General features: G+C 48.4%; 1 protein-coding gene across 2 annotated transcripts in view; it reads right to left on the bottom strand.

Annotated features, from left to right (window-relative positions):
- PKD1L1 (polycystin 1 like 1, transient receptor potential channel interacting) overlaps nucleotides 1-22,376 on the bottom strand; it is a 492,422-nt gene that overhangs the window by 80,037 nt on the left and 390,009 nt on the right. For both annotated transcript variants that reach the window (XM_040432599.1, XM_040432598.1), the window contains exons 56-58: nucleotides 16,368-16,537; nucleotides 16,018-16,252; nucleotides 643-747 (exon numbers count right to left, since the gene is read on the bottom strand). In XM_040432599.1, the coding sequence (XP_040288533.1) occupies nucleotides 643-747; nucleotides 16,018-16,252; nucleotides 16,368-16,537 (510 nt within the window). The remainder of the gene's footprint in view (nucleotides 1-642; nucleotides 748-16,017; nucleotides 16,253-16,367; nucleotides 16,538-22,376) is intronic.

Here is a 22,376-nt window from a genome sequence, read left to right as displayed (position 1 = left end):
GTGATCAATATCTGATCGGCGGGGGTCCAACACCAAGCACCCCCGCCAATCAGCTGTTTGAAGTGCAGTAGCATAGTGTAATTACAAGTACTTGCCTCATTCAAGCGAATGGAGTGAGTACTTGTCATTACACTGCATCGTTGAAACCTCTGGGATGACGCACAGTGTAGTGAACAGGAAGCAGCGCTCGCATGGAGTGCCACCTCCTCTCATCAATATATATGGCCTGCACAACCCCTTTAACATGACCTATGTCTTTGAAAACATCACTTTCAATTCACTATTTTCAACTCATCCCAAAAGATGTATTTTAGCAAATGTGAGTTGAACTTATTATGAAAGAAATTAAGGCCTTGTTCACATCTTTGCGAGATCCGGCAGGCTGCTCTGAGCTGGAACAGTCTGCCGGATACTCAACTTCACCACTGGATCCTCATTGACTGCAGACGATTTTTGCCATAAATGCTGTGTTTCAGCCGCACAAAAATCATTGCATGCAATGGTGTTTTGTCCAGCCAACAGGCAGCATTTGTGCCGGATCAGGCAGCTGGATCTCTTAAATGGAGATGTGAATTGGGCCAAAGTTATCTCAAAAGTAAACCTGAAAAATTTGAATTCACAAAAATAATTAGTATGACATACCTCTACCCAGTTCCATGGTTCTTGCCAATAGTTTCTGATACCCCTCTGAATCATAATATTCATTTGTAGATAAAAAATAATAAGAATCATTCCAAGGTACATCAGCTGTCAAAAAATACAGAATCCATACATATTAATGTGACTCATTCATGTAATTTCTTAAAATACCTTAACATGTAAAATAGAGGCCCCATACATGTTTAAGAGACAGATTTGTACACCATAAATGAGGAATTTACAAATCTTCAAATCAACATTAATGTGTTTTCTTTTCCAATATTAAGGCCTCCTGCACATGACTGTATCCGCTTTGTGGTCTGCAAACCGTGGATCCGCAAAACATGGACTCAGGCCATGTGCATGCAGCCATTTTTTCTAAACCCTGTAGAAATGTCCTATCCTTGTCCACAAAAATTAGGAGAATAGGATATGTTATATCTTTTTTGCAGGGCCGCAGAACGAACACACAGATGCGGACAGCATACTGTGTGCTGCTCACCTCTTTTGTGGCCCCATAGAACTGGATAGGTCTGCATCGGATCTGCAAAAAATGCGGATCGGAAGTGGACAAAAAATATGGTCGAGTGCATGGGGCCTTAGAGGAAGGAGTTGTCTCACCTCAGAAAATAGCATTTATCATGTAGAGAAAGTTAAAAGGAACTTACTAATGTATTGTGATTGTCCATATTGCCTCCTTTGCTGACTTGATTTTTTCCACTGCATTATACACTGCTCGTTTCCAGGGGCTGCAGATATGAGGTGGCAGGTATAGTGGCTGCCACGCATGCATGCCTATGTGCACTCCCACTCTCCTGGCCACCAGAGAGACCGACACTTTTTCATAAAGTGTGCAAACAGCAGCAGTGGACGCAAACCCCTGGATATGAGCAGTGTATAATGTCATGAAAAAAATGAATCGACAGCAAAGAGGAAATATGGATAATCACAATATATTAGCAGATGCCTTGTATTAACTTTGTCTACATGATAACTGCCGTTTGCGGAAGTGAGACAACTCCTTTAACCACCTAACTGTTTTGCCCGAGTCCAGCTCGGGCAGTGAGAAAAGTGGCTAACTGGAGGGGGAGGGCTGCTTGAGATGGTGCTATCTCCTGAATGGTAGCAGCTAAATGACAGCTAAAGTCCAAGCAACAGAGGGGAAATGTTAGAAATAGAGTCGGGAATAGTGTTGGGCGAGCATGCTGCTCGAGTCTCCTCCCTGCACGTTTGTTGGCTGCTACGCAGCCAATAAACGTGCGGGGTAGTACTGGCACTAACTGAAATGCAGTTGCCATGTTGGTTACTGGCATTACAGTGATTGGTTGGCCGGAACACGTTATCGGGCACTATAAAGCACCCGATGACACGTGGTTCGGCTCAGTCTTAGTCAGGGAGAGCTGCAGCAGAAGGGACAGATAGTGTAGGGACAGGAATAGTTTTTATTTTTCAGGCAGAGTTTACTGTTGAAAGGTGTTAGAGACCCAAAAGTCCTTTTAAGGACTATTGTTTTATCTGGCTGCAATATACATTATTAGCGCAACCTGCGCTAAATTCCGTGCAATTATTTGGCTGCTGCTGACTATGATACAACCTCTGCTACATCTGTTGTGTTACATTTGTGCATCCTAAATATCTGATATTTAGCGCAATTGTTTGGCCGCTGGTGACAGCGACATTACCTGCACTACATCTCCTTTATAACGTTTGCGCATCCTAAATATATGTGACATTCAGTTTAATTTTTTCTTAGCCGCTAGTGACAGCGACATTACCTGTTCTACATCTCCTGCATAATGTTTGCGCATCCTAAATATCTGTGACATTCAATATAATTTTTTCTTAGCCGCTGGTGACAGCGACATTACACGCGCTACATTTCCTGTATATCGTATGTGCATCCTAAATATCTGTGACATTCAGTGTAATTTTTTCTTAGCCGCTGGTGACAGCGACATTACCTGCACTACATCTCCTGTATAACATTTGCGCATCCTAAATATCTGTGATATTCAGTGTAATTTATTTGCTCATACACTTACAAAACCTGCGCTATTGTACGTGTGACATACTTGAAAGCATATATACCATTTAATATGCTCAAGGCGAGCTGTAAGGGACGGGGAAGTGGCCGTGCTGCTGATGGTGCACGCAGAGGCCCTGGGCGCGGTAAAACTGTGCCTGCTGCCAGAGCACAAGAAACACCCTCATCCACGATACCTAGCTTCATGTCACAGTTTGCAGGGCGGCGCAGGACACCACTCTCAAAGTCAGACCAGTGCGACCAGGTGGTCAGTTGGATTGCAGCAGATAATGCTTCCAGTCGGTTAAGCAACACCCTAACTTCCACAAAGTCGAGTCTCAGTAGCCAAGAGTCTGGTCAACAAAATCCTCACCCTGATCCTCCTTCCTCCCACCATGGAGAGTCTTGGCAAACAAGTGATTCCACACTCTGATATTCAGAGGAGCTCTTTTCAGCGCCATTCCTTGATTTGAGCCTCTCGCCAACCCCGCTTGAAGAGGGACATGAGGAGATCTTGTGCACCGATTCCCAAACTCTTGAGCATCCACAGTCAGAATAAGATGACAGTGGGGAATGGCAATTAGTGTTTCACGAGGTGGATGATGACGATGATGAGACACAGTTGCCAATAAGTCTACGGCAATTAGTGTCTCAAGAGGTTGATGATGAGGATGAGACACAGTTGTCAATAAGTGAGTTTGTTGTTAGGTCAAGTCAGGAGGATGACCAGAGTGAGGAAGTGAAAGAGGAGGTGGTGGACAATGAAATCACTGACCCAGCCTGGGAAGGTGGCAAGCCGAGCGAGGACAGCAGTACAGAGGGGGAGGGATCCACAGCACCGCAACAGGCTGGAAGAGGCAGTGGGGTGGCAAAAGGTAGAAGGTGGGCCACACCAAACAGGCCGCAACTGTTCCCCGGGGGAAACCCCCTTGCGGCAATCTCCCTTGCCAAGGGGTAGGTGTTCTGCAGTCTGGCGCTTTTTTGAGGAAAGTGCAGACTATAAAAAAAATTGGTAATTTGCAACCTGTGCCGTACCAAAATGAGCAGGGGCATGAACACTAGCAACCTCACCAGCATGAGCCGCCACATGGCATCAAAGCACCCTAATAGGTGGGCCGAACGCCTGGGTCCACAATCAGTGTCTGCGGGTCACACCACTGCCTACTCTTCCCCTGTGTTACCTGCTGGCCAATCCCCTGTCCAAGACTCAGGCTCGGATTCCTCCCGCCCTGCACCTGGACCTTCACAAGCACCATCAGCTAGCACATCCACTTCTGTGTCCCAGCGCAGTGTACAGATGTCCATACCCCAGGTTATTGAACCAAAGTGCAAATACCCAGCCACCCACAGGCCATTACACTAAATGCGCACCTATCCAAATTGCTGGTCCTGAAAATGTTGCCATTTAGACTTGTGGACACTGAGGCTTTCCGACGCCTGATGGCGGCAGCTGTGCCTCGTTACTCAGTCCCCAGCCGCCATTATTTTTCCCAGTGTGCAGTCCCCGCCTTACACCAGCATGTGTCCTGGGATGGCACAGGTGCTACTGATGCCAAGGATTGCGGGCCCTACTTCCATCTGGATTTCCGCCATCACCTACATTAATGGCTGTAACCCCCCCTTCTCCTCCTCCACCTCCTCCTCCACTTCCACCTCTGAATTCTCATCTTGCAGCACCAGTCAGCCATCAGTCAGTAGATGGAAGCAGTGTAGCACTGCTGTGGGGAAGCGGCATCAGGCCGTGCTGAAACTAATTTGCTTAGGTGACAAACAGCACACCGCCGCAGAGCTGTGGCAGAGTATAAGGGACCAGACTGAGCTGTGGCTCTCGCCACTCAACCTACAACCAGGCATGGTTGTGCCTGATAATGGCCGTAACTTGGTGGTGGCTTTGGAGCTCGGCAAGCTCACACACATACCATGCCTAGCCCATGTGTTCAACTTAGTGGTTCAGTGGTTTCTCAAAACCTACCCCCAATTTGCCTGAGCTACTGGTGAAGGTGCGCTGCGTGTGTTCCCATTTCCAAAAGTAATCTACAACTGCCGCCTGTCTGGCAACACTGCAGCAGCACTTGCAATTGCCAGCTCACCGACTGTTGTGCGACGTGAGCACGGGCTGAAACTCCACGTTCCACATGTTGGCCAGGCTTTATGAGCAGCAGAGGGCAGTAGGGGAATACCAGCTGCAACATGGTCGTCGCCTTTCCAGTCAGCTTCCGCTATTCACAAGCGAGGAGTGGGCATGGATGTCTGACCTCTGTGAGGTTTTAAGAAACTTTGAGGAATCAACACAGATGGTGAGCGGCGATGCCGCTATTATCAGCGTAACATCCCACTTCTGTGTCTACTGAAACGCTCGCAGCTCACAATGAAGGCGGACGCTTTGCATGTGGAATGGTGGAAATGAGGAAGACAGTACACAGGGTGATAGACAGACCCACTCAGTTCGTCTTCTCAGCACGAATTGGATGATGAGGAGGAGCAGGCGACGGGTGCCTCCGCTACAGAGGGTAGTACCCATAGCAGGTTTATTCCATCTGTTCAGCGTGAATGGGCAGAACAGGAGGAAGAGAATGAGGAGAGTCATCCTCCTGATGAGGACAGTGAAGTCTTGTCTGTTGGGACTCTGGCACACATAACTGACTTTGTTATGCTGCCTTTCCAGTGACGCGTTATATGCATTTTGGCCAACACCGATTACTGGTTGTTCACCCTTCTCAACCCCCGCTACAAAGAGAACTTCTCATCTCTCATTCCTGTGGTGGAGAGGACTAGCAAAATGGTGCAATACCAGAAGGTCCTTGTGGAAAAAATTGCTTCAAAAATTTCCAGCTGGCAATGCTGGCAGCAGAGTACATAGTTCCTTGGGCAACCAAGGAGGGGAGACGAGGGGAACACAAAGCAGTTCCAACAGAGGCAGGGCAACACTCTCCAAGGCCTGGGACAGTTTTAGGACACCCCGCCAGCACCCTCAACTGGTGTCACTGGTGTCGCGGCCTAGTGTCACAAGGAGGAAAAAGTATTGGAAGATGGTGAAGGAGTACGTAGCAGAATGTGTCAGCATCCTTAGTGATCCCTGTTGGGTCCTTGGCATGGTTTGGTGTTCCACGTTTTTTTCGTTCGTTGGCTTGCTTCTACTACTGCTTGTGCACAAACTGAAGCTCTCTCTTCAGGCTGGAGGGGGGTATAGCTGCCAGGGGAGGGGCTAACCGCTTCTACTTAGTGTCAACGCCTCCTAGAGGACATAGCTATACCCACGGTTCCTGTGTCCCCCAATGAAGAGCGAGAAAGAGATTTTACTGGTAAGTTTTACAAAAATCTCATTTTCAACTACACAGTATCTTGGAGTAATACAACAAGTTTTTTGCAGTAAAAATAAAATGGGTATTAAAATGGCTTTATTGTAGTATTACTTTTGTTGTAACTACAGATTATCTTGAAATAATATGCAATGCGTTTAATAATATGGGTATAAAAATTTCATTATTGCAGTATTGCTTTTGCTGTAACTACCAGTTATCTTACAGTAATATGCAATGTGTTTAATAACGGGTATAAAAATAGCGTTATTGCAGTATTGCTTTACTGTAACTACCTGTTATCTTGGAGTAATATGCAACATGTTTAATAACACGGGTATGAAACTAGTGTTATTATCCTGCAGTAATATGTAACGCATTCAGTAATACTGGTCTAATGCACTGAAATGCCCAATTACTAACAGTGCAATTGCTCAGTGATTGGAGCTGATTGTATGCTACTGGGGTGCTGGCAATAACACTATGAGCTGTAGAAATATGCCTGCCTTCTGCCCCCTAATTGGCTGATCAAGCTTTCCTTCAGTTTCTGAGCCAATCAGGACCAGTCCTCCACACCACTTCCTCCCAGTGTCATATGACCCTTCATCTTCTCCCTCCCTCATGTTTTTCCCCCCTAATGATTTGGTGCTCTACTTATTACTTTGGCTTTGACCTGGTTACTTGACTATGAAACCACCTGCCCCTTCACCCTATCCCGGTCCTGGTTTCTCAACTTGTTATACAGAATATTAACCCCTAACTGTTTTGCCCCAGTCCAGCAGTGGGAAAAGTAGCTAACTGGAGGGGGTAGGCTGCTTTAGATGCTGCTATCTCCTGAATGGTAGCAGCTAGAAACATACCAGAATGACAGCAATATGTTCAGTACAGGGGAAGATATCGCTGATAGAAATCGGGATGCTGTGAATGCAGCTAAAAGTGAAAGTAAAAACAGGTTTTACCCGCGATTATTCCCGACTAGTGTTGATCAAGCACCAAAGTGCTCGGGTGCTCAAGTAGAACACTTTGGGATGCGCTACAGAGCACCAGAGAACAATGGAAGTCAATAGGAGAACCAGAGCATTAAACCAGACACCTCCTGTTCTGAAGAGGGGAGGGTGTCTGGTTCACAGGAAAAGGTCAGAAATTGATGGAAACACCACTGAAATGGTTTGGGAACAGCATGGGGAGGATGTCTGGATGCATCTTGGACTCCCAGGTCGCTGCTAGAACGATGTTGTCCGAGTAGTACGCCACTTTTACAGACTGACAATAATATGCACAAAACCTAAGATAAAATCGATTTTAGAGCAAAAATTGTTAGGAAACATTCTTTCCTGTATATTTACTTGTATATAAAGTGCAAGTGCTGCTAAAAATTACAAGGAAGAGGCACTCCGATAACACTTGTTTATCACATAATGGAGGGCCTCATTTATTGTGGTACAATTTTTCAGGTAGTGAAAGGGCTGCCAAAAATTACAAGGAACTGGCACTCCAATACTCCCTTTATTACACATAAAGGAGGGCATCATACACACCCGTGAAAAATTATGATTGATGGCCTGCTGCTGATCTGACCCTCTAAAACATTAGGGGTGAGGGCCTGCTGCTGATCTGACCCTCTAAAACATTAGGGGTGAGGGCCTGCTGCTGAGCTGGCCCTTTAAAACATTAGGAGCGAGGGCAGCCGAATATCCATGTGGATATGATGGAGGAGGAGGACGAGAAAAGGAAGATTGAACCATACACCCTTTTTTGTGGTGGAAGGGGTGCATGGCAATACAGTGTATTCAATACACCATAAAAGCCACATTTAAAGTGCCTTTATGTTCAGCCGCTTTCCTCTGGTGGAGTAGAGTAGTCAGGAGCAATCTAGGCCTTGCAAACCCATGGAAGCAAGCGTTCCTGCAGGCATCTAAGAAACTGCCGCCTGCAAGACCATGTGGCCCAAGGCAGCGTCCGCCGATGCATAAGTATGCACCTGGTAAAATTTTGTGAATGTGTGTAAGGAGGACCAAGTAGCCACCTTACACAACTGCACGGCAGAAGCGCGATTCCTCCGAGCCCAAGATGTGCCCACCGCTCTATTGGAGTGAGCCGTGACACCCAAGTGTCACGGTGGGGAGTGGGGGAAACCCCCCACCGTGCGGTGACAAAGGGTAAAGGGGATCAGCCTGGCCAAAAGGAGTAATAAGGGAGCAGGTCACCTCCTACAACATCCCTAATCCTCTCCCTGACTCCTCACCGTATGAACGGACCCTGATGGTGGGACGGCTCATACCCTGGATACCTAATATCCTGAGTCACCCTGAAAATCCCTCACTTAGGAGCAGGGGAGAGACGACCTGTTCATCCCAGTCATGGAGGAACAGGAGTCTATCTGAGGCCAGGCTGCAAGGAGAGGGGAACACATACAGCATATGGAGATGGCAGGTAAGCGAAACCAGTAACACACTTACCTGCCACAGACACACTGACTGGAACCCGTGCACAAGTGCTAGTGTCCACACCAACATTAAAGGACACAGCACACACCACGAACCACACAGGGACCCAGGACACTCATAGCTGCAATAAATGTGAGACAGGGGAATGTCTTCATTTGCTGGACACCAAACACTACCAGACATGTAACACCAAAAATAGACATACCAACACCCTGATCAAAACCCACTCCATACACGAAGGGAAGGAGACACCGGAATAACATTGATGATCACAAGGTTGGCCCTCACTGGACAGATGTAATATGAAGACCAGGAGTATAGCTCCAGCACACACCATGGCTGGAGTATCACTGACTCCTGGCCTCTAGCGGAGGCTAAATAGCCCAAGCAGCCACACCCACACACACATAAACCCAGTGTTCACAAAACACTAGGAAGGGAGTTAACCCTTCCAACACCAGACAAAGGAAGGAAGCCACTTAAAGGGGAAATGCACACACAAGCATAGAAAGCTACACGTTGCCGCAGGCAACAACATGCATGGCAACCGTGTCACAGCGCACACCATAGGCCGTGACACTAAGGGCGGAACCCTGCCTCGGGCGCGGTATGCCTCCGCAATTGCAGACCGAATCCAACGTGTGATTGCCACCTTGGAGGCCACCAATCCCATGCGAGGACCCTCTGGAATGACAAAAAGAGAGTCTGTACGCCGGAAGGGCAGCTGCTAAATAAATCTTCAGAGCCCTGACAACATCCAAATGGTGTAACTCCCTTTCCTTAGGGTGTGCAAGAGAGGGACACAGGGAGGGAAGGACAATTTCTTTGTTGATATGGAAGTCAGTGACTACCTTCGGGAGAAAGGAAGGAACGGGTCGGAGAACCATTTTATCCTTATGAAGAACCAGGAAGGGTTCTCTGCAAGAGAGCGCCGCCAACTCGGACACCCGTCTGATGGATGTGATAGCTACAAGAAAGACTACCTTCCAGGACAGGAGTCGGAGTGAAATCTCCAGCAACGGCTCAAAGGGAGAAGCCTGGAGTGCTGAGAGGACTAAATTCAGATCCCAAGAGGGTAAAGGAGGATGGTACGGAGGAACCGTATGTGCCACTCCCTGAAGGAAGGTTTTAACAGGCCCCGGGGGGGGGGGGGGGGGGGGGCCAGAAGGCGTTGGAAAAAGATAGAAAGCGCCGATACCTGCCTCTTCAAAGAACTAAGGGCTAGACCAAGGTCCAACCCTGATTGTAGAAAGGACAGAACCGTGGGGAGAGAAAAACGAAGTGAGGGAATGTTCCGGCTTTCACAGAAACCCAGGAAGGACCTCCTGGTCCTGTAATAGATACTGGACGATGCAGGCTCCCTGGCCTGAATCATAGTGCAGATGACATCCGCCGGAAACCCTCTTCGCGTCTGAACGGAGGTTTCAATAGCCACGTCGTCAAACAAAGAGACCTTAAATTCTGATGGAAGACCGGACCCTGCGAAAGAAGGTCGTCTCTGAGTGGCAGTGACCAAGGGACGTCTCCTAGAAGGAGAACGAGGTCGGCGTACCACACGCGACGGGGCCAATCCGGGGTGACTAGGATTGTCGGAATGCCCTCCATCCTGATCTTCTGTAGAACCCTGGGTAGGAGGGGGAAGGGGGGAAACACGTAAAGGAGGGAGAACCCCTTCCAAGGGGAGATTAGGGCGTCCACGCCGCAAGCTTCCGGATCTCTTGCTCGGAAGAGGAAGGTGGGAAGTTTTCGATTGAGTCTTGAGGCCATCAAGTCCACGTCCGGACGACCCCAACGTAGACAGATCGCCTCGAACACCTCCAGGTGCAGGGACCACTCGCCCGCATCTATTGTTGTCTTGCTGAGGAAGTCCGCAGTCCAGTTCTCCACACCCGGGATGTAGATTGCTGAAATTGCCGGTACGTGGGCTTCCGCCCACCGCATGATCTTGGCAGATTCCTGCATCACCGCAAAGCTGCCTGTTCCCCCCTGGTGGTTGATGTATGCCACCGCCGTGGCGTTGTCCGACTGGACTATGACCAGGTGACCCCTCAGGAGATGGGTCCAGTGCCGGAGGGATAGAAGAATCGCCCTGAGCTCCAGGACATTGATCGGAAGATTGGACTCCGACCAAGACCATGTGCCTTGGACTGTCCTAGGAGGGAAAACTCCTCCCCAACCTTTCAGACTGGCGTCGGTGGTAACAACCATCCAGGATATTGGAAAGAAGGACCTTCCCAGAACTGGAACCGACAGCCACCAACAGAGGGACGACCTTATCTGAGGAGAGAGGCGGATGGGATAGTCCAGTCCCAGGAGGACAGGATCGCTCCCTGGAACGTGCGAGATTGGAACTGGGCAAAGGGAATCGCCTCGAAACAGGCAACCATCTTCCCTAACGTCTTCATGCAGAGGCGAATGGACTGCAGTTGAGAAGAACTCTGAGCGGTAAGTCGCTTGTCCGGAGGAAGGCGAACTTGTGCCGCTTCCGTGTCCAGAAGCATACCCAGAAACACCAGTGGCCTGGAGGGAGTGAGAGATGATTTCTGAAGATTGACCAGCCACCCGAAACGTGCAAGAGCTTCGAGGGTGATCTTTACGCTGCTCGACGTGTGAGCGAAAGAGGGAGCCTTGATGAGGATGTCGTCCAGATAAGGCATAAGGAAGATGCCTCTGGAACAAAGCAGGGCGAGAAAAGGGGCCAGAATTTTTGTGAAGACCCGAGGCGCAGTTGCCAGCCCGAACGGGAGGGCGACAAACTGGTAATGATAGTCCCCAATTGCAAACCTCAGGAAGTGCTGATGACTCCGCACGATGGGGACGTGAAGATATGCATCCTGGATATCTACAGCCGAAAGGAATTCCCCCCGTTCTAGAGAAGCAAAACCGCTGGAGAAACAGACCTGTTCAGCAGTTTGAGGTCCAGGATTGGGCGCACAGAGCCCCCCTTTTTGGGGACCACAAAAAGGTTTGAGTAGAACCCCTTGAACCTCTCTGCTGGGGGAACAGGAGAGATGACTCCTCGGTCCAGGAGGGACTGAATGGCCTGGGAAAGGACAACCAGAAGCTCGGGGTCCCGTGGAGGACGGGATTAAAAAAAACTTGTCTGGGGGGAGGGACGAGAACTCGATCGAGTACCCTGAGGATACAATCTCGAGTGCCCAAGCATCGGAGACGTGCGCCCGCCAGACGTCCTTCAGGCTGAGGATTGTTTAGCCGCGGAAGGTCGAGCGGCCTGAGTCCTGGGACACCAGGATGGCTGCGCCCGAAAGAACGGCTTTTTGCCCCGATCCTGGGAAGTAAACTCGCCCCCACTGCGGAAGAGCTCGCCGGGGGGCAGGAACTAGCAAATCGACGAAAGGGCCTACCACATGAGGAACCTGACCTAGCGTGAGAGGCACGCTTCGCTCTAGGTTGTGGGAGATGGGTGCTCTTACCTCCCGTGGCCTCGGAAATAATTTCGTCCAACCGGGAACCAAAGAGACGGGCCCCGGCAAAAGGGACGTCCGGTTAGAGAACGGTTGGAAGTCGCGTCCGCTGCCCACACCTTTAGCCAGAGCTTGCGGCGTAAGGTGACTGCAAGCGCTGAATAGCGCGCAATGAGGGTGCCTGCGTCCATGGACGCTTTGCAGAGGAACTTCCCCGCCTGGGTGATCAGCTGTGCCAAGGATCGGAGATTCTGAGCAGGGACTTCAGATACCAGGTCCTGGTCCAGCTGGCTGCCCCACTCAGAGATTGCCACCCACGAGGAGGCGAACACGGGCCTAAGGGCTGACCCTGTAGCTGCAAAGAGGGACTTCGTCCAGGATTCCATCCGACGGTCTTCAGGGGTCTGAAGGGAGGATCCATCGGCTACAGGAATAGCCGTATTTTTGGCTAGCCGTGCCACTGGTGGGTCGACCTTAGGAGGGGATGCCCACGTGGACACACAACCCGCTGGGAATGGATAAAGAACATCCAGCTTTTTAGGGGTGGAAAAACGCATGTCCAGATGATCCCAAGCCTTAGAAACCACCATTATTATGGCGAGGAAACACCTTCGAGGCCTGTTTTAGATGGAAAAAAGATACCTCCTGTTGGTCAGTGGGGGGGAAGGGGATCATCCTGCACCTGGAAGGTGTCACGGATGGCAGCAATGAGGCTATCTACAGTGGAGGCCAACTTGGAAGGCTGCTCCGTATCCATGTCCAAATCAGAATTCTCTACCTCTCCTTCAGACGGCATGTCCTCAGGAGAAGAAAAACCTGAGTGAGATCTTACACGGGGTGGAGAGGGAGATGCGTCTGAGGAGGAAACGTGTTCTACTCTGGGACGCTTTTGTGATTGCCGTCACTGACTGATTTACCAGAGGGAAGTGACCTAGGGGGGTCACCCGAGCAAGAAGCTCTGAAGGGTGCATCCGAGGGAGGTGCAGCCTGCGCTGGTGGCGGATTCTCAAACAAGCGACCCACTATAGATAGGGTGGATTGGGAGATTTTAGAGAGGTTTTCTACCACCTGAGAGAGGGTTCTGGCCCAATCCGGCAACTCAGATGCCAGAGGGGAAGGCAAAAGTACGGGCTGAAGGGGGGACCCCTGCCTGGGTGTCGGACAAGCAGTGCAGACCGAATCTGGTTGCCCACAAGGGAATTTAGCCTGACACATGGAGCAAGCATAATGGACAGCTATGGGCAGCTTAGGATGAGCACCTGTGGGATCAGACATGATGGCTAGGAAAAAACACACCTCGAGGCTGGAGAGGGTACAGTGACCTGAGGAGAGGAGACAAGAGTTCCTACCAGAGCCAGGAGCGAGCGCCACCGTAGGAGGATGTCCCCTAAGAAGAGCTTCCTGAGCGCTGTGGGGGGAAGAGAAGGTCCCGCCCCCTCAGGTCCCGCTCCACCTCAGCGCACGCTTGCGCCGTTCAGTAACCCCCGCAGCACCGCCCATACTGCAACCCCCGCAGCGCTGTGTGGTAGTATGCGATGGCGCTCCGCTAGCTGGCTGGCCCTGGAGAGCCGAGTGGAGTGCCGCTCGTCCTGTAAGCAGGAGACCGGAGTGCCCAGAGACAGGTCTCGCCCCCTCCCAACCCGAATGCTCTCCGCCTGTTCACCGAGCGGTGGATGGCTCCAAGAGTTCTCTAATAAAGATCACCCCCCTCCGGCCGAGTAACGCAGGAGACCAGAGAGTGCCGCTTATAGGGGGGAAAGAGGGAGGAGAAGGCCGGGAGCAGGCATTACTTATCTGTCACTCATGACTGCATCAGACCGTGTAGTTTAAAGACATTTTACTGCAAATAATCCATTCTTATACCAGTGTTAGTCGCATTACTGCATCATACCGTGAAGTTAAAAGACATTTTACTGCATAAGTTATATTCTTATACCTGTGCTAGTGAACTCATTTTGCTGCAAAAGTTGCATTCTTATATCCGTGTTATTGAACGCATTACTGCATCATACCCTGTAGTTCAAAGGCATTTTACTGCAATATTTTTATTGTTATACCCGTGTTAGTGAATGCATTAACTGCGTGGTTCAAATACATTAACTGCAAAAATTGCATTATTATGCCCATGTTACGGAAAACATTTTATTACTTTAGTATACCATGTAGTTCAAACACATTTTACTGCAAAAATTACATTACTACCAAACAAAAGTAAATTGTTAACACCAGCGTGCAGCGTGATTGTAGAAAGGGAAGCACATTTAATTGCTCCTTTGTCTTTAAATTACAAAAACAAACTTAGCAATTTTGCTAGTACCATTTAATAATCTATGTACCAAACCATGACATTTCATTTATAGATAACCCGTGAATTTTAATTTATAGGCCTCATAATAAAAAGCCTGGAAGATGGAAGAATAAAAAACAAAAGTCCCATGCCTCATCATCCGAGAATCAGAATGTGCATAGTAGCAGCAGCACCAGCCATCTGGCCAGTTGTCATAGTAGGCCAAAGTTCTCCCTGGCTTCCGATAGGTGCAACAATATTATTGAGGCCAAAGAGGATGAGATTCTGCAGGTCACTGTTTACCATAACACTGTGTGCTTTAACACCACCTGCCCCCAATAAGGGACAATTTATGGAGGGTTTCAATTATTTTAAAAAAACATAACACATGCAATTTTAAACACACTGTTTGTTAACACTATCAACAGAGCATTTACCCATAGTCATATATGTCAGCATCACTCTGACATTATTTGCTATTGCTGTCATTGGGGGGAGCAAAAATTGTAAAGAAAATTAAAAAGAGATGACGAGAGATACAAAAGTCCTAGTAGACCTCAGAGTGTCATATACCATTTTCAGGCCAATTTGAGCATTTTTGATTTGTGCAGAAACTATTTGGAAACTAATAAAATTTTTGGGACAAATTCGAAAACTCAGGCACAAAATAAATTTTAAGTAGCTCATCTCTAGTTCAGACTTTAAAGGACATATGTCAGTAGACTTGTACGCATGAAACTGGCTGAGGAAAAAAAATGAGAAATTTGCAGTACGGCTTCTCTTCTTTGATGACCTGGGAGGAAAAGGACCTTTGGTGACGTCACTGCGCTCATCACATGGTCCATCACATGATCCATCACCATGGTGATGGACCATGTGATGAGCGCAGTGTCGTCACCACAGGTCCTTTTCCTCCCAGGTCATCAAAGAAGAAAGAAGAGAAGCCGGGCTGCGCGAACAAGTGGATGAGGCGAGTTAATTTTTTATTAAATTTTTTAACCCCTCCATCCCTATTTTACTAAGCATTCTGTATTAAGAATGCTATTATTTTCCCTTATAACCATGTTATAAGGGAAAATAATAAAATCTACACAAAACCTAAGCCAAAACCGAACTTCTGTGAAGAAGTCCGGGTTCGGGTACCAAACATGCCTTTTATTCTCACGCGCGTGCAAAACGCATTAAAACGTTTTGCACTCACGCAGAAAAATCTCACATTTTCCCATGACGCACCTCACACGTGACGTCCTAGTGAAAGAGGCCTTACACCTACAGGCTCTGCTTTCTCTGCAACTACCCCACCCTCTCCACATTGATTGACTTTAGGAGAAGTCAGGGTCAGGCATGACGAAGTTAACACTGCCTGGCCCTGTCAAAGTTCAGAGGGTGTGGCAGAGAAAGTTTAGCCTCTAGGTGTAACATCAACCCCCTATTGCTCCTAGAGGCACGTTTTCATTACTTCTAAAAATAAAACTAAAAAAAAAACATTTGATGTCTATGATTTTTTCTTTTTACATTTCCATTTAAAAAATAATTTTTTTAAGAACAGCTTTTATTGCATTTTATTATGTTATTTCCTTTTTCCCAATAATTCAACTCTTTTTACAGTCTTTTTAGCATTAGAAAAAGATTATCAGAGCTAAGTGTTTTCCCAGCTATTACCATTTATAATATATCAATTTGACAAAAATGTTCCCATACCTCACATAGAGGAATATCTCTATTGCAGCCAAATTTCCACCATGTAGACAAGTTTGGTATGGTAAAACAAAATGTCCTAAATGTTAATTGTTGTAAAACTTCTTTATGTTCAATATAATTTTTGCATACAATCTAATATGTAAAGCACATTCATAGAGATATTTAGTAACATGATATATAAAAAGAATTACAATACCTCAAACGCCATAATAAAATAATCCATGAGTGCAGTGATTTGGTAGATTCTAACGGAATCTATATGTGTTGAAGTAATAATATCCCCTGAAAAAGGTAGTTCTATGAGCAGTGATACCATAGTAAATAGATTTGTTGGAGGGTTATATAGAAGAAATTTTACAACAAATGCTCTTGTTCTTCTATCTATCCATTGTTGGTTCCGTATATTCCACAGTGCTGAGTAGGCCTCGGTCCTATCATTACAAAAAAAAAGTAATAGTATAAAATGCAGACATTAAAGACTAAAGAAAAATAAATAATTTAATCAATACTAATTAGTATTGTTAGCTGAATTGTAGTAACCCCTACCTTGACCTGCCCAGACTAATAACTGGGCCTCTTTCTTCATAGCAGTGAATCTTTCCACATTGTTGGAGCTTGTTATGTTGGATCTTCATGGTATCACATATTTCCTTTGAATCATTGGACAGATATGGGAGAGTACAGTCAGAAATGTCTGACCTTGATAATGAAGAAATCTGTAGATAAACAAAATGAGAATAGGATTGTAATCACCACTTTTTTTTTTAGGACACAATGAGCTCTACTATTTATATTTTTTTTATTTTTGTACTACACCTTGAAATAAAGATGCTGTTGGAAGTGAGTTAATGCTCAGTGCTATAATACAGGGTGATTCAAAAAGGATGAAGAAAAGATCCGGTGTTTTCTTCAAATGAATGCAAGATTTATTGAAGCAGTGTAAACGCAGTCATGAAATAGTACAGGACTTCTTTTCATTTATCAGGATTCAAAAAGTGAAGGTCTGTACTGTGTAGGTGTGTAGTTAATCCCTCTAGGATTCTATTTTTGCATTTTCGTTTTTTTAATTCCTGCCTTGCCAAAGCCATAACTTTTTTATTTTTCTGTTCACATAGCTGTGCTGTGAGGGCTTGTTTTTATTTATTTATTTTTTTGGGGGGGGAAGGCGGGGGGCAAGCTGTACTTTTTAATGGATCCATTTTATATTGCACATGATGTAATGGGAAGCCGGAAAAATAATTCCAAATGGGGTAGAATTGGAAAGAATGCAATTCCGTCACAGTTTTATGGGTTTTGTTTTTACAGCATTCCCTAAGCGGTAAAACTAACCTGTTTCCTTCATTCTGCAGGTAAGTACAATTACAGCGATACCATATATATATATATATATATATATATATATATATATATATATATAGTTTTTCTTCTGTAAGAATAAAAAAACCTGTGGAAAAACAGATTTTTTTTTCTTTGCATCCCCATATTCTGACACCCATCATTTTTAATATTATATAATTACATCTATGGAGCTATGTAAAACTCATTGTTTGTGGGCAATTTGTAGTTTTATTGATACCGTATGAATTTTTGGTCATTGTTTATAAAAAAAAAAATTGGCGGTAAAGTGACATAAGATGGTGAATAGAGTTGAGCGAACACCTCGATGTTCGGGTTCGAGAAGTTCGGCCGAACTTCCCGGAAATGTTCGGGTTCGGGATCCGAACCCGATCCGAACCCCATTGAAGTCAATGGGGACCCGAACTTTTCGGCACTAAAAAGGCTGTAAAACAGCCCAGGAAAGAGCTAGAGGACTGCAAAAGGCAGCAACATGTAGGTAAATCCCCTGCAAACAAATGTGGACAGGGAAATGAATTAAAATAAAAATTTAAAAAATTAAAATGAACCAATATCAATTGGACAGAGGTCCCATAGCAGAGAATCTGGCTTCACGTCAGCAGAGAATCAGTCTCTTCATGCCATAGCAAAGAATCTGGCTTCATGTCAGCGCAGAATCAGTCTTCATGTCATAGCAGAGAATCAGGCTTCACGTCACCCACCACTGGAACAGGCCACTGTCACACATTTAGGCCCCGGCACCCAGGCAGAGGAGAGAGGTCCCGTAACAGAGAATCTGGCCTGATGTCAGCACAGAATCTGTCTTCATGTCATAGCAGAGAATCAGGCTTCATGTCACCCACCACTGGAACAGGCCACTGTCACACATTTAGGCCCCGGCACCCAGACAGAGGAGAGCGGTCCCGTAACAGAGAATCTGGCCTTATGTCAGCGCAGAATCAGTCTTCATGTCATAGCAGAGAATCAGGCTTCACGTCACCCACCACTGGAACAGGCCACTGTCACACATTTGGGCCCAGGCACCCAGGCAGAGGAGAGCGGTCCCGTAACAGAGAATCTGGCCTTATGTCAGCGCAGAATCTGTCTTCATGTCATAGCAGAGAATCAGGCTTCACGTCACCCACCACTGGAACAGGCAACTGTCACACATTTAGGCCCCGGCACCCAGACAGAGGAGAGCGGTCCCGTAACAGAGAATCTGGCCTTATGTCAGCGCAGAATCTGTCTTCATGTCATAGCAGAGAATCAGGCTTCACGTCACCCACCACTGGAACAGGCCACTGTCACACATTTAGGCCCAGGCACCCAGGCAGAGGAGAGAGGTCCCGTAACAGAGAATCTGGCCTTATGTCAGTGCAGAATCTGTCTTCATGTCATAGCAGAGAATCAGGCTTCACGCCACCCACCACTGGAACAGGCCACTGTCACACATTTAGGCCCAGGCACCCAGGCAGAGGAGAGAGGTCCCGTAACAGAGAATCTGGCCTTATGTCAGCGCAGAATCTGTATTCATGTCATAGCAGAGAATCAGGCTTCACATCACCCACCACTGGAACAGGCCACTGTCACACATTTAGGCCCAGGCACCCAGACAGAGGAGAGCGGTCCCGTAACAGAGAATCTGGCCTTATGTCAGCGCAGAATCTGTCTTCATGTCATAGCAGAGAATCAGGCTTCACGTCACCCACCACTGGAACAGGCCACTGTCACACATTTAGGCCCAGGCACCCAGGCAGAGGAGAGAGGTCCCGTAACAGAGAATCTGGCCTTATGTCAGCGCAGAATCTGTCTTCATGTCATAGCAGAGAATCAGGCTTCACGTCACCCACCACTGGAACAGGCCACTGTCACACATTTAGGCCCAGGCACCCAGGCAGAGGAGAGAGGTCCCGTAACAGAGAATCTGGCCTGATGTCAGCGCAGAATCTGTATTTATGTCATAGCAGAGAATCAGGCTTCACGTCACCCACCACTGGAACAGGCCACTGTCACACATTTAGGCCCCGGCACCCAGACAGAGGAGAGGTTCATTCAACTTTGGGTTGCCCCGCAATATAATGGTAAAATGAAATTAAAAATAGTATTGAATGAGGAAGTGCCCTGGAGTAGAATAATATATTGTTAAGGGGAGGTAGTTAATATCTAATCTGCACAAGGGATGGACAGGTCCTGTGGGATCCATGCCTGGTTCATTTTTATGAACGTCAGCTTGTCCACATTGGCTGTAGACAGGCGGCTGCGTTTGTCTGTAATGACGCCCCCTGCCGTGCTGAATACACGTTCAGACAAAACGCTGGCCGCCGGGCAGGCCAGCACCTCCAAGGCATAAAAGGCTAGCTCTGGCCACGTGGACAATTTGGAGACCCAGAAGTTGAATGGGGCCGAACCATCAGTCAGTACGTGGAGGGGTGTGCACAGGTACTGTTCCACCATGTTAGTGAAATGTTGCCTCCTGCTAACACGTTCCGTATCAGGTGGTGGTGCAGTTAGCTGTGGCGTGGTGACAAAACTTTTCCACATCTCTGCCATGCTAACCCTGCCCTCAGAGGAGCTGGCCGTGACACAGCTGCGTTGGCGACCTCTTGCTCCTCCTCTGCCTACGCCTTGGGCTTCCACTGGTTCCCCTGTGACATTTGGGAATGCTCTCAGTAGCGCGTCTACCAACGTGCGCTTGTACTCGCGCATCTTCCTATCACGCTCCAGTGTAGGAAGTAAGGTGGGCACATTGTCTTTGTACCGGGGATCCAGCAGGGTGGCAACCCAGTATTCCGCACACGTTAAAATGTGGGCAACTCTGCTGTCGTTGCGCAGGCACTGCAGCATGTAGTCGCTCATGTGTGCCAGGCTGGCCAGAGGTAAGGACAAGCTGTCCTCTGTGGGAGGCGTATCGTCATCGTCCTGTGTTTCCCCCCAGCCACGCACCAGTGATGGGCCCGAGCTGCTTTGGGTGCCACCCCGCTGTGAACATGCTTCATCCTCATCCTCCTCCACCTCCTCCTCATCCTCGTCCTCCTCGTCCTCCAGTAGTGGGCCCTGTCTGGCCACATTTGTACCTGGCCTCTGCTGTTGCAAAAAACCTCCCTCTGAGTCACTTCGAAGAGACTGGCCTGAAAGTGCTAAAAATGACCCCTCTTTCTCCTGGGCCACCTCCTCTTCCATCATCGCCCTAAGTGTTTTCTCAAGGAGACATAGAAGTGGTATTGTAACGCTGATAACGGCGTCATCGCCACTGGCCATGTTGGTGGAGTACTCGAAACAGCGCAACAGGGCACACAGGTCTCGCATGGAGGCCCAGTCATTGGTGGTGAAGTGGGTCTGATCCACAGTGCGACTGACCCGTGCGTGCTGCAGCTGAAACTCCACTATGGCCTGCTGCTGCTCGCACAGTCTGTCCAGCATATGCAAGGTGGAGTTCCACCTGGTGGGCACGTCGCATATGAGGCGGTGAGCGGGAAGGCCGAAGTTACGCTGTAGCGCAGACAGGCAAGCAGCGGCAGGGTGTGAACGCCGGAAGCGCGAACAGACGGCAGCAGCTCTGACATGTCGGGGTAGTTGCGAATGAACTTCTGCACCACCAAATTCAGCACATGCGCCAGGCAAGGGATGTGCGTCAAACCGGCTAGTCCCAGAGCTGCAACGAGATTTCGCCCATTATCGCACACCACCAGGCCGGGCTTGAGGCTCACCGGCAGCAACCACTCGTCGGTCTGTTGTTCTATACCCCGCCACAACTCCTGTGCGGTGTGGGGCCTGTCCCCCAAACATATGAGTTTCAGAATGGCCTGCTGACGTTTACGCCGTGCTGTGCTGAAGTTGGTGGTGAAGGTGTGTGGCTGACTGGATGAGCAGGTGGAAGAAGAGGAGGAGGAAGCTGAGTAGGAGGAGGAGGAGACAGGAGGCAAAGAATGTTGCCCTGCGATCCTTGGCGGCGGAAGGACGTGCGCCAAACAGCTCTCCGCCTGGGGCCCAGCCGCCACTACATTTACCCAGTATGCAGTTAGGGAGATATAGCGTCCCTGGCCGTGCTTACTGGTCCACGTATCTGTGGTTAGGTGGACCTTGCCACAGATGGCGTTGAGCAGTGCACACTTGATTTTATCGGACACTTGTTTGTGCAGGGAAGGCACGGCTCTCTTGGAGAAGTAGTGGCGGCTGGGAACAACATACTGTGGGACAGCAAGTGACATGAGCTGTTTGAAGCTGTGTGTGTCCACCAGCCTAAATGACAGCATTTCATAGGCCAGTAGTTTAGAAATGCTGGCATTCAGGGCCAGGGATCGAGGGTGGCTAGGTGGTAATTTACGCTTTCTCTCAAATGTTTGTGAGATGGAGAGCTGAACGCTGCCGTGTGACATGGTTGAGATGCTTGGTGACGCAGGTGGTGGTGTTGGTGGTACATCCCATGTTTGCTGGGCGGCAGGTGCCAACGTTCCTCCAGAGGCGGAGGAAGAGGCCGAGGCGGCGGCAGCAGCAGAAGAGGCCGAGGCGGCCGCAGCAGCAGAAGAGGCCGAGGCGGCAGCAGAAGAGGTAGCAGGGGGAGCCTGAGTGACTTCCTTGTTTTTAAGGTGTTTACTCCACTGCAGTTCATGCTTTGCATGCAGGTGCCTGGTCATGCAGGTTGTGCTAAGGTTCAGAACGTTAATGCCTCGCTTCAGGCTCTGATGGCACAGCGTGCAAACCACTCGGGTCTTGTCGTCAGCACATTGTTTGAAGAAGTGCCATGCCAGGGAACTCCTTGAAGCTGCCTTTGGGGTGCTCGGTCCCAGATGGCGGCGGTCAGTAGCAGGCGGAGTCTCTTGGCGGCGGGTGTTCTGATTTTGCCCACTGCTCCCTCTTTTGCTACGCTGTTGGCTCGGTCTCACCACTGCCTCTTCCTCCGAACTGTGAAAGTCAGTGGCACGACCTTCATTCCATATGGGGTCTAGGACCTCATCGTCCCCTGCATCGTCTTCCACCCAGTCTTGATCCTTGACCTCCTGTTCAGTCTGCACACTGCAGAAAGATGCAGCAGTTGGCACCTGTGTTTCGTCATCATCAGAGACGTGCTGAGGTGGTATTCCCATGTCCTCATCATCAGGAAAAATAAGTGGTTGTGCGTTAATGCATTCTATCTCTTCCACCCCTGGGGAAGGGCTAGGTGGATGCCCTTGGGAAACCCTGGCAGCAGAGTCTTCAAACAGCATAAGAGACTGCTGCATA

This window comes from Bufo bufo, chromosome 5 (assembly GCF_905171765.1).
Source record: "Bufo bufo chromosome 5, aBufBuf1.1, whole genome shotgun sequence".
Lineage (NCBI taxonomy): Eukaryota > Metazoa > Chordata > Amphibia > Anura > Bufonidae > Bufo > Bufo bufo.
This window is presented reverse-complemented; position numbering and strand designations above follow the sequence as displayed.